Source organism: Mobula hypostoma, chromosome 6, assembly GCF_963921235.1.
Source record: "Mobula hypostoma chromosome 6, sMobHyp1.1, whole genome shotgun sequence".
Classification (NCBI taxonomy): domain Eukaryota; kingdom Metazoa; phylum Chordata; class Chondrichthyes; order Myliobatiformes; family Myliobatidae; genus Mobula; species Mobula hypostoma.
Genome location: NC_086102.1, coordinates 109,760,349 through 109,773,451, shown reverse-complemented (window position 1 = coordinate 109,773,451; position 13,103 = coordinate 109,760,349). Strand labels below are relative to the sequence as shown.

At 42.3% G+C, this 13,103-nt stretch overlaps 1 protein-coding gene across 2 annotated transcripts in view; it reads right to left on the bottom strand.

Moving 5' to 3' along the window:
* The window catches only part of LOC134347615 (glial fibrillary acidic protein-like), a 71,267-nt gene that overhangs the window by 10,607 nt on the left and 47,557 nt on the right, over positions 1 to 13,103 (bottom strand). The window contains exons 4-5 of one of the 2 annotated variants that reach the window (XM_063049978.1): positions 11,287 to 11,445; positions 9,863 to 9,949 (exon numbers count right to left, since the gene is read on the bottom strand). In XM_063049978.1, the coding sequence (XP_062906048.1) occupies positions 9,863 to 9,949; positions 11,287 to 11,445 (246 nt within the window). The remainder of the gene's footprint in view (positions 1 to 9,862; positions 9,950 to 11,286; positions 11,446 to 13,103) is intronic. The other variant, XM_063049979.1, reaches the window with a different exon arrangement.

Genomic DNA, 13,103 nt, shown 5'->3' with positions numbered 1-13,103 from the left:
CATGCCCAATGCATCTGTTATCTCTTCAGGAATCTCCTTCAGAACTCTGGGATGTGGTCCATTTGGGCCAGCTGACTTACCCACCTTAAGACCTTTGAGTCTGACCCGCACATTTTCCTTTGTAATAGCAACGGCACTCACTCTTACTCCCTGACACTTACGGGCCTCTAGAATACAGCTAGTATCTTTCACAAAGTACTTAAAGTTCATCTGCCATTTCTTTGTCCCCCATTACTACACCACCAGCATCATTTTCAGTGGTCCAACATCAACTCTCACCTCCCTTTTAATCGTTATATAACTGAAAACATGTTTAGTAAACTGCTTTAAATTATCATCTAGTTTGCCCTCATTTCATCTTTTCCCTTCTTGTAGCTTTTTAGTTGCCTTTTGTTGGATTTTAAAAGCTTCCCAATCATCCAACTTCCAACTCACTTTTGCTACCTTATATGCCTTTGCCTTGGCTTTCACGCAGTCCTTAACTTCCCTTGTCAGCCATGGTTGCATACCCCTGCCATTTGAAAACTTTTCTGTGGGACATATCTATCCTGCACCTTGTGAACTATTCCCAGAAACTTCAGCCACCTGTGTTCTGCCGTCATCCCTGCCAGTATCCCCCTCTAATCAACCTGGGCAAGCTCCTCTCATGTTTCTATAATTCCCTTCATTCCATTGCGATACCGATAGATGTGACTTATGCTTCTCCCACTCAAATTGCAGTATGATTTCAATTATGCATGTTACGATCACTGCCTAAGGCTTCTTTTATGTTAAGCTGACTAATAAAATCTGGGTTATTACACAACACCCAATCTAAGATGCCTTTCTCCTAATAGGCTCGGGCACAAGCTGCTCCAAAAAGCTATTTCGTGGCCATTCAACAAATTCCCTCTTCCCATCTGACACCAACCTGATTTTCCCAATCTCCTTGCATATTGAAGTCCCCATTACAATTACCCTAGTACATGCCTTTTCCAGCTCCCTTTGCAATCTCAACTCCACATCCTGGCTACTATTTGGAGGCCTACATATGATTCCCATAATTTTTTTTTAAGCTTTGCAGTTTCTTAGCTCCACAAACAATGATTCAACATTCTCTGACCCTATGTCACCTCCTTCTAAAAATGCAATTCCACCTCTTACCAATAGAGCCACCCCACTGCCTATGTCTTCCTACCTGTCCTTTTGATACAAAGTATATCCTTTGATGTTAAACTCCCAATTATGACATTATTTCAGCCATGGCTCAGTGATGCGCACAACTTCATACTGACCAATCTTTAATTGTGCCACGAGTTCATCCAACTTATTCTGAATTTGATAGAGGATAAGATGATTAAGAGGCATATATAGAGTGGACAGCCAGAGACTTTTTCCACAGGCTGGCAATGCCTAATACAAGAGGGCATACTTTCAAGTGATTGGAGGAAAGTATGGGGGAGATGCAAGAGTAAGTACATGGAAGTAATAAAACACATTGATGAAGGTAGAGCTGTAGATATAGTGTATATGGATTTCAGTAAGGCATTTGATAAGGTTGCCCATGCAAGTCTCCTTCAGAAAGTAAGGGGGCATTGGATCCAAGGAGACCTTTCAGTAAATGGAACCACCATGCTGTGCCTCCTGCATACACACAGATCCTGAAACAGTAGGATCCAGTACAGAAAGCTCTTACAATACTGGTCTGAAGAAGTAGATGAGCTTCTATATGTAGGCTGAGTCAGTAGACCGGTCTATGTTCAAAGATTCAACTACTGGCCAAGATGAGTACATCTCCACCATCACAGATGCATCAGCAAGTGTACTGAGGCACGTATACCAAAAAGTCCTTACTGTTCTAGGTCTGCAGCATTCAAATTAGGTGACCAACCTTTGCAAGAAATTGAGATATGACCTCTGGAAAGTTATCAGGGATGCCAAGGGACAGTATCAGGCCAGCAGTCAGTTGTGGCAGGTTTACATCTACAATAGGCATCATCACTAACAATTGCACTTCCCCTCCTGGTGACCTTAACGCATTCTATGCAGGTTTTGATAGACGGGGATTGGTATGTCACCATCCACCCAACAGCCTCCAAGACACTTGGACCCACCGTCAGGTTGCAAACATTAGATCAGTCTTCCAAAGAGTGAGCCCACAGGAATCATCTGGACTGGACACTGTCCCTGACCATGTCCTTAGATCCTGTGCAGATCAACTTGAGAGAGTACATGCAGACATTTTTAACTTCTCCCTGCTTCAACCTGTGGTTCCCTCCTGTCTTAGCGCCACTATTATCCCCGTACCCAAGAAAAACAAGGTTAATGTGCCTTAATGACTACCACCTACTGACCCTGATATTCACCATTATGAAATGCTTCAAGAGGCTGGACATGGCATGCATTAACTCTAGCGTCCAAGGCAACCTGACCCACTGCAATTCACCTATCACTGAAACAGGTCTACAGTGATGGCATTTCCCTTGCCCTACACTAATCTGAAGCATTTAGACAATAAAGAAAAATACAGTAGACTGTTCATTGACTACAGCTCTGCCTTCAATACTATATTTCCAAGCAAACATCTCACCAAACTCTGGACCCTGGGTGTCAACACCTCTGCTGAAACTGGAACCTTCACATCTGACCAAAAGACTACAAGAATAGTATGGATAGGCAGCAACACCTCCACCATGATCATCCTCAACACTGGCATCCCACAAGGTTGCACCTGTGGACTCTCTGACTGTATAGCCAAATTCTGCTTTTACACTTATTTTAGATATGGCTCACTACAATAGTAGACAATGTCAAAGTACGGAAAGAAGATAGAGAGCCGAGCGACATGGTGTCATGTTAACAACCTTTCCCTCATTGTCAGCAAAATAAGAGAGCTGGTCATTGACTTTAGAAAGGCATGCTCCTGTCTGCATCAATGGTGTTGAGGTCAAGAGTGTTGGGAGTTACAAGTTCCTAGGAACGAACATCACCAAAAGCCTGTCACCCATGTAGATGCCATGGCCAACTGCAAAGAGTTATGGATACGACTCAGTGCATCAGAATCTAGCCACCCCTCCATCAGCTCCGTTTAGAGTTCTTGCTTCTTCCATAAAACAGCCAGCATATTCAAAGACCTTACCCACACAGGCCACTCTTCTTCTCTCTCCTATTGGGCAGAAGATAAAGGCCTGAAAGCACGTACCACCAGGAAAAGGACAGCTGCAACTGTTATAAGACTACTGAATGGTTACCTATTATGCCAAGATGGACTCTTGACCACATATTCTACCTCATTATGACTTTGCACCTTATTGTATACCTGCACTGTACCTTCTCTAACTGTAACAGTTTATTCTGCATTCTGTGATTGTTTTCCCTTGTACTACCTCAATACACTGTAATAAATTGATCAGTATGAACAGTATGTGACAAGCTTTTCACTGTATTTCAGGATGTGATCATGACAAATGGGTGACATGGTAGTATAGCGGTGCCAGTGACAGATTCAGTTCTGATGCTGTCTGGAAGGAATTTGTGGCTGTGTCGGTTTCCTCCAGCTGCTCCATTCTCCTCCCATATTCCAAAGATGTACGGGTTAGTAGGTCACGAGGTAAGTCACATGGGGCAGCATGGGATTGTTTGGCTGGAAGGACCTGTCACTATGCCATACTTCTAAATAAACCATCACCATCCAGGACATGCCCCCTCCTCATTAGGGAGGAGATACAGGAACCTGAATGCCCAAACTCTTAACCATATAACAATTACAGCACGGAAACAGGCCATCTCAGCCCTTCTAGTCCGTGCCGAACTCTTACTCTCACCTAGTCCCACCGACCTGCACTCAGCCCATAACCCTCCATTCCTTTCCTGTCCATATAGCTGTCCAATTTAACTTTAAATGACAACATCGAACCTGCCTCAACCACTTCTGCTGGTAGCTCGTTCCACACAGTCACCACTCTGAGCAAAGAAGTTCCCCCTCATGTTACCCCTAAACTTTTGCCCTTTAACTCTCAACTCATGTCCTCTTGTTTGAATCTCCCCCACTCTTAATGGAAAAAGCCTATCCATGTCAACTCTATCTATCCCTCTCATAATCTTAAATACCTCTATCAAGTCCCCCCTCAACCTTCTACATTCCGAAGAATAAAGACCCAACTTGTTCAACCTTTCTCTGAAACTTAGGTGATGAAGCCCAGGTAACATTCTAGTAAAGCTTCTCTGTACTCTCTCTATTTTGCTGACATCTTTCCTACAATTTGGTGACCAAAACTGTACACAATACTCCAAATTTGGCCTCACCAATGCCTTGTACAATTTCAACATTGCATCCTATACTCAATGCTCTGAATTATAAAGGCCAGCATACCAAAAGCTTTCTTCACCACCCTATCCACATGAGATTCTACCTTCAGGGAACTATGCACCATTATTCCTAGATCCCTCTGTTCTAGTGCATTCTTCAATGCCCTACCATTTACCATGTATGTCCTATTTTGATTAGTCCTACCAAAGTGTTGTACCTCACATTTATCAGCATTAAGTTCCATCTGCCAGCTTTCAGCCCACTCTTCTAACTGGCCTAAATCTTTCTGCAAGCTTTGAAAACCTACTTCATTATCCACAACTCCACCTATCTTAGTATCATCTGCATACTTACTAATCCAATTTACCACCCCATCATCCAGATCATTAATGTACAGATGTCCCCCGCTTTTCGAACGTTCGCTTTACGAAACCTCACTGTTACGAAAGACCTACATTAGTACCCTGTTTTTGCTTTCAGAAGGTGTTTTCACTGTTATGAAGAAAGGCAGCGCTCGTTAAAAAAATCAGCGCGCAATAAACGGCAGCGCGTGCCCCGAGCAGCTGCTCTTCCCCGGATTCGGAACAGCATTGCTTTAACACGTTGCACTGAGTAGCTGTTAGCAAGATGAGTTCTAAGTGTCGGAAAAGCCTGAAAGAGTAAGGGTGTTTCACTTAGCGTAAAACTAGACATAATTAAGCGTTTCGATCGTGGTGAACGAAGCAAGGACAAAGTGAGTTTGGCTTGTGGAAGTTAACGAAGATAATGTTGAAGAGGTTTTGGCATCCCATGACCAAGAACTGATAGATGAAGAGCTGATGCAATTGGAAGAGGAAAGGGTAACAATCGAAACCGAATGCAGAAAGTGAAGCAACTGCGTGAGATTTTCGCTGCAATGATAAAGTACGACTTTAATTTTGAAAGGGTACGTAGGTTTAGGGGATATTTGCAGGATGGTTTGAGTGCTTACAAACAACTGTTTGATAGAAAAATCTGCGAGGCTCAGCAGTCAAGCAAGCCTTCCACATCAGCCACAGCAGACGACGAACCTCAACCTTCAACATCGAGACGGGCAGTCATAGGAGAAGATGAGCTGCCTGCCCTGACCGACAATGAAATAACACCCGTGTCCCACCACCCCAACACCCAGGCCGCGGACAGATACTGTACCAATTCACGGAGAATGCAGCAGTAGCCGAGAGGCACACAGCACATCTTTAAGAAAAAAGCCGAAATAAACATGCTAATTATTTAGGTGCCGCCTAGCACATAATTGTCGGCCCAGATCAGAGGCGACGGAATCGGCAATCGCCTCTGATCTGCCCAATTAATTAGCATATTTATTTCGGCTTTTTTCTTAAAGATGTGCTGTGTGCCTCCTGGCTACGCTGCGTTCTTCGCGGCAATGTATTGGGTCAGCGGCCCAGAGGGTGGGGGCCACTGCACCACCCAGCCTGCGACGACTCAGTCTAACACACCATCATCAGTGTGCTCGGCACTGTTTTCCCAATTCCGGTAAGTGATATTACACTGTACACACATTATTTCTACTTTATATAGGCTGTGTATTTTTACGTGTTATTTGGTAGATTTGACAGCTTCATAGTTTAAAGGTTACTGGAGAGCACGTTTATGCCAACAGCACTCACGTGAGATTTTCGCTACGGAGATCTGAGCAGGCAATCGTTGTAGAGAAGAATTTCTACTTTATATAGGCTGTGTATTTATCATATCATTCCTGCTTTTACTATACGTTACTGTTATTTTAGGTTTTATGTGTTATTTGGCATGATTTGGTAGGTTATTTTTGAGTCTGCAAACGCTCACAAAATTTTCCCATATAAATAAATGGTAACTGCTTCTTCGCTTTACGACATTTCGGCTTACGAACCATTTCATAGGAACGTTCTACCTTCGGTTGGCGGGGGAAACCTGTATATGACAAATAACATTGGACCCAGTACAGATCCCTGAGGCACACCACTAGTCACCAGCCTCCAGTCTGACAGTTTTCCACCACCACTCTCTAGCGTCTCCCATCCAGCCACTGCTGAATCCACTTTACTACTTCAATATTAATACCTAATGATTGAACCTTCCGTGTGGAACCTTGTCAAAGGCCTTACTGAAGTCCATATAGACAACATCCACTGCTTTACCCTCGTCAACATTCCTAGTAACCTCTTCAAAAAATTCAATATGATTTACCAAACATGACCTTCCACACACAAATCCATGTTGACTGTTCCTAATCAGACCCTGTCTATCCAGATAATTATATATACCATCTCTAAGAATACTTTCCATCAATTTACCCACCACTGATGTCAAACTCACAGGCTGATAATTGCTAGGTTTACTCTTAGAACCCTTTTTAAACAATGGAGCACATGAGCAATACGCCAATCCTCCGGCATCATCCCTGTTTCTAATGACATTTGAAATATTTCTCACAGAACACCTGCTGTTTCCACACTAACTTCCCTCAATGTCCTAGGGAATATCCTGTCAGGACCCAGAGACTTATCCACTTTCATATTCCTTAAAAGCTCCAGTACTACTACTACTTTAATCATCATAGTTTCCATAACTTCCCTACCCGTTTCCCTTATCTTACACAATTCAATATCCTTCTCCTTAGTGAATACCGAAGAAATGTTTAAGAATCTTCCCCATCTCTTTTGGCTCCACACATAGCCATCCACTCTGATTCTCTAAGGGACCAATTTTACCCCTCACTATTCTTTTGCTAGTTATATAACGGTAGAAACCCTTGGGATTTATTTTCACCTTACTTGCCAAAGCAACCTCTATCTTCTTTTAGCTTTTCTAATTTCTTTAAGATTCTTTTTACATTCTTTATATTCCTTAAGCACCTCATTTACTCCATGCTGTTTATATTTATTGTAGATCTCTCTTTTTTTCCGAACTAAGTTTCCAATATTCCTTGAAAACCATGGCTCTCTCAAACTTTTAACCTTTCCTTTCAACCTAACAGGAACATAAAGATCCTGTACTCTCAAAATTTCACCTTTAAATGACCTCCATTTCTCTATTACATCCTTCCCATAAAACAAATTGTCCCACTCCACTCCTTCTAAATCCTTTCACATCTCCTCAAAGTCAGCCTTTCTCCAATCAAAAATCTCAACCCTGGGTCCAGATCTATCCTTCTCCATATGAAACTAATAGCATTGTGATCACTGGACCCGAAGCGCTCCCCAACACAAACCTCCGTCACCTGACATATCTCATTCCCTAAAAGGAGATCCAACACTGCCCCTTCTCTCACTGGTACCTCTATGTATTGCTGCAAAAAACTATCTTGCACACATTTTACAAACTTCAAACCATCCAGCCTTTTTGCAGTATTGGCTTCCCAGTCTATGCATGGAAAATTAAAATCTTCCACAATCACAACCTTGTGCCTACTACCAATATCTGCTATCTCCTTACAAATTTGCTCCTCCAATTCTTGCTCCCCATTTGGTGGTCTATAATACACCCCCCATTAGAGTTACTGCACCTTTCCCATTCTTCAATTCCACCCAAATAGCCTCCCTAGACGAGCCCTCTATCCTGCCAGAGCACCGCTGTAATATTTTTTCTGACAAGCAATGCAACCCCTCCCCCTCTTGTCCCTCCAATTCTATCACACCCGAAGCAATTAAATCCAGGAATATTTCGTTGCCAATCACACCCCTCCTGTAACCATGTTTCACTAATATCTACCACATCATACTTCCAGGTATCAATCCATGCTTTAAGCTCATCCACCTTTCTTACAATGCTCCTAGCATTAAAATAAAGGCATTTAAGACATTTTCCACCTCTTACTCTGTTTATCACTATCTGTGCCAACAATTTCACTATTTTCTTTTTCTTCCTTCCTCCCTACATCTGTTCCTACACTCTGGTTCCCCTCCCCCCTCGTATCCAGTATCTTCAAGAACAGCCTGTTCCCTTCCACCATTAGATTTTCCAGCGATCCATGAACACAAACTTTTAAGTTACTTTTCAGTTGCATTATTTAATTTTGTAATTGATAGATTTTTGTCTTTTTGCAAACAAATTCATGTCACATGTCAGTGATAATAAAGAGGTATATTTTCAGGCTGACTGAAGGCATTGCTGATAAATATACCAATAAGCAGAGGTCAGAGAATGGCATTTTCAATAGAGTCTAAAGACATGCCTTGACTTAATTTTTACTCAGTATCTCCAGCTATAAATACATACAGTGGAGGATGGTGCTGAGATAGACCTGGGGTTTGTCAGTGGAAATATCAATATTATTGCATTCACACAATATTGTTGAAGGGAAACACGTAAGAAATTAAAAAGAAATGAAGGATTGATTCTGGGAAAACATGAGAGATAATATACACACAGGAAAAGCATGAGGAATAAGAACAGCAGTAGATCTTATGACCCACTAGCTCTGTTCTACCTTTCAGTAAGATCAGTGATTTGGATTTGGATTTGGACTTCCATTTTCCCCACCAGTTCCTATAATTCTCAATTACTGTGTTCCCTTTCAGATGCAGCCTTCAATACATTCAGTGACTCAAGCTCCACAGTTCTTTGTGGAATTCCACAGTTTGGGAATTCCAAAATATCTGAAAAAAAAAATTGTCAATCTCCATCTTACAGCCTGCTCATTACTTCAGAACTGCTCGTTACCTCGGATATACCACAAGGGGAAGTGTCTTTTCAATATTTACTTTGTCAAACCCCGTAAGAATCATTTATTTAGAGAGATAGCACAGAACATGCCCTTTTGGCCCAAAGAGCCACACTGCCCAGCAACCCACCTAATCGCAGGACAATTTACGGTGACCAAGTAACCTACTAAACTGGAACATCTTTGGACTGTGGGATGAAACTGAAGCAACTGGAGGAAACTCACATGATTTACGGGGAGGACGTACAAACTCCTGACAGAATCCTACATATTTCAATACGTTCACCTCTTACTTTTTTCCTCCAAAGGGTTTAGGACCAATATGCATTAATCCTTCATCCCAGGAATCAACACAGCGATCTTCCCTGTACTACCGTCAATGCTAGCACAAGCTTCTTTATATTTGGAAAGCAAAACTATATATTACTCCAGGTGTGTTCTTACTAGCAGCCTGTACAGATCAATAAAAACTTCTCTGCGGTTTTTCTGCTCTCCCTCACCATTAAGGTCAACATTTCAGGTTCCTTAATAATCAAGATGCATGAAACTGCAGATGCTGGAATCTGGAGCAATAAACAATCTGCTGGAAGACTCAGCAGGTCAAGCAGCATCTGTGGGAGGGAAGGCTTTGTCAATGTTTTAGGTTGAAACCCTGCACTTGGACTGAGAAATCCATACCACAAACATCACTAGTTTATTGCAGGCAGCCTTCTTTCGGGTCAGTAATACAGTTTGTTACTGAACCCAAATTCCAGGTCAAGAAGCCAAAAAAAAGAGAAATTGAACCAAAATATTTTCTTTAATTCAGCCATGTTGCAGTAGGGTTTCCAGATATAAATTAAGAAAATTAATCAGGATATAGGTGAAATAACAACTGATAAGATACTTACTTTTAATTTTAGTTCATTCATTTCTTTACGATAGCATTCTAGTTCCTTCTTGGCATTTTCCAATGCCCTAGTACTGGCTTCCTCAAACTGTGAAAGTGACAAAAGTGAATTAGAAATATGCCTGGAAAAGTGCATTCAATGTATGACAACACAAACATAAAAAAAGTCGCCAAATGTTTATGAACACAAGAGACTCCGCAGATGCTGGCGTTCCAGAGCAACACACACAAAATGCTGGAGGAACTCAGCACTTCAAGCAGCATCTACAGAAATGAATAAACAGATGACGTTTCAGGCCGAAAACCTTCATAACTGTAATATGAAACTAGGATTGCTACCTGGGGCATCAATGTTTTTGGCCTATCATTCTGACTGTCTGATTAGGTATTAATCTTCTTACTCAACACTCAGCTGTGTGTGTTTGATTGTATTGCTCGGATTTCCAACACAGTACAATCTCATCCTACATTGGTAGGACAGAAAAACTACCAGAGGGACTTAGCAGTCAAGTAGCATCTGTGGAGGAAAAGGGGTGGTCAATGTTTTGGGTGCTGATGTGGGGACTTGGCCTGAAACACTGACTACCCTTTTGCCTCCACACCCAGTTCCCACATTACTTCCCTTCTGTGCTCTCGATTTCAGCAGCTGCGGTCCAGTGTCACTCATACTGACTAGGGACCAGTATGAGCACGGAGAGTGCAGGGAATCAGGGTCAGGTTAGCCTTTAAGGGCAGGGATGAGAGAGAATTAGAGATCAGGAGCAGTAACTGAAGAGCCAGGGGCTGGAGTGACCTTCCATGCACATGTGAAAGCACCCCTTAATATCCCCCAGCCATTCCAGCTCCATGAATACCTTATGGTGGAAGGTGAACACATGACCAAAACAACCTCCATCTGGCTTGAGCAGTATACGAGTGACCAGTAATCTTACTTCACCAAAAGAACGCAAGTCTTAGAGTCCAGGGTCAAGGACTGGAGGTCAGAGGCTGCCTGTCCTGGGGATGAAGGCCTGTCTGTGTGTTTGAGTGCATGGGTAACTGGGTGGGAAGCTGGGAAATAAACTTGTTTTGCTGCTTTGTGCTCCAGATTCTGGCCTCTTCCTTTGTTCCCAGTCCTGATGAAGGGCCTCGGACCAATGAGTCAACCCTTTCCATAGGTGTAGCAGACCTGCTGAGTTGCTCCAGTGCAGGGAGCCACAGTAGTGTAGCAGTTAGCACAACACTATTACAGCTCAGGGAGTCGGGGTTCGGAGTTCAGTTCTGGTGCCATCTATAAAGTGTTTATATCTCCTCCTTTTTCCCTTCTTTCCTCAGCATCTTTGGATTTTAACAGTTGCTGTGGTTGCTAAGGAGTGTATTACTGATAGCCAATAATTGCATAAGGTATTTTACAAGAACATTGCAATGATTATGATCCAAATATACCTTTTGCTTATATTTGTCCATATTCTCTTTATTTCCCTTCGCAAGCTCTTCATGTTCAGCATGAATCACTTTAAGAGCTTGTTCTAAATCTGCCTTGTGTGTCTCTCCCTGTTCAAGGCTTTGCATGTGCTCTACCTTCTTCTGCCAATAAATGTGTTCCTGTGAAACAAAATATGTATATACAATCAAGGTCCATATTGGCTGATTGACATAGCTCATCTGGCTGCTTGGTTGAACATGAAACAATCTTAAATACAAAATTAATACACAAACGAAGATTTGTTTCAGATTTAATTTACTTAGCCTAATTTCATTTAAAATTTTCAAAATATCTGACAACTATCTAAACTAGAAACCCATCCCATTTATCAGCTTCTGAAAACTAATTGTGCTTTCAATTTACTTTTAATGACATTGAATTTATACTCATGGTCACAGAATTATGCAGTCACACAGCAGTGAAACAGGCTCTTTCACCCACTTTATCTGTGCCAGTATGACATATTTATCTATATTGACCGTCTCCTGGCAACTCAAAGTTCAAAGGAAATTTTATTATCAGAGTACATACATGTTACCACCTACAACCCTGAGATTCTTTTTCTGTGGGCACATTCAGCACATCCATAGAACAGTATCTAAACTGTAAACTTCAGGAACTGTTAACTGTAAACAAACTGCAAATGCAGATACAAATAAATAGTAATAAATAATGAACATGAAATAACAATATAACAGGGTCAAATGAGTCCTTAAATTAATGCTATTCCCTTCTGTTCAAGAGCCTGATGGTTGAGGGTAAGATTGCAGAGAGACATTGATAGGATGCAGAAGTGGGCTGAGAAGTGGCAGATGGAGTTCAACCCGGAGAAGTGTGAGGTGGTACACTTTGGAAGGACAAACTCCAAGGCAGAGTACAAAGTAAATGGCAGGATACTTGGTAGTGTGGAGGAGCAGAGGGATCTGGGGGTACATGTCCACAGATCCCTGTAAGTTGCCTCACAGGTGGATAGGGTAGTTAAGAAAGCTTATGGGGTGTTAGCTTTCATAAGTCGAGGGATAGAGTTTAAGAGTCGCGATGTAATGATGCAGCTCTATAAAACTCTGGTTAGGCCACACTTGGAGTACTGTGACCAGTTCTGGTCACCTCACTATAAGAAGGATGTGGAAGCATTGGAAGGGGTACGGAGGAGATTTACCAGGATGCTGCCTGGTTTAGAAAGTATGCATTATGATCAGAGATTAAAGGGGCTAGGGCTTTACTCTTTGGAGAGGAGGAGGATGAAAGGAGACATGATAGAGGTGTACAAGATAATAAGAGGAATAGATAGAGTGGATAGCCAGCACCTCTTCCCCAGGGCACCACTGCTCAATACAAGAGGACATGGCTTTCAGGTAAGGGGTGGGAAGTTCAAGGGGGATATTAGAGGAAGGTTTTTTTACTCAGAGTGGTTGGTGCGTGGAATGCACTGCCTGAGTCAGTGGTGGAGGCAGATACACTAGTGAAGTTTAAGAGACTACTAGACAGGTATATGGAGGAATCTAAGGTGGGGGCTTATATGGGAGGCAGGGTTTGAGGGTCGGCACAACATTGTGGGCCGAAGGGCCTGTACTGCGCTGTACTACTCTATGTTCTATATAAGTAACTGTCCTTGAACCTGGTGATGTAAGTCCTGAGGAACCTGTAACTTTTACCTGATGGCAGCAGTGAGAAAAGAGCATGGCCTGGGTACAGAGGATCTTTGATGTTGGATGCTGTTTCTCTATGTCTGTATTGATCTATTCCACTGCCACCCCCACTCCCCCAATAGCATTTT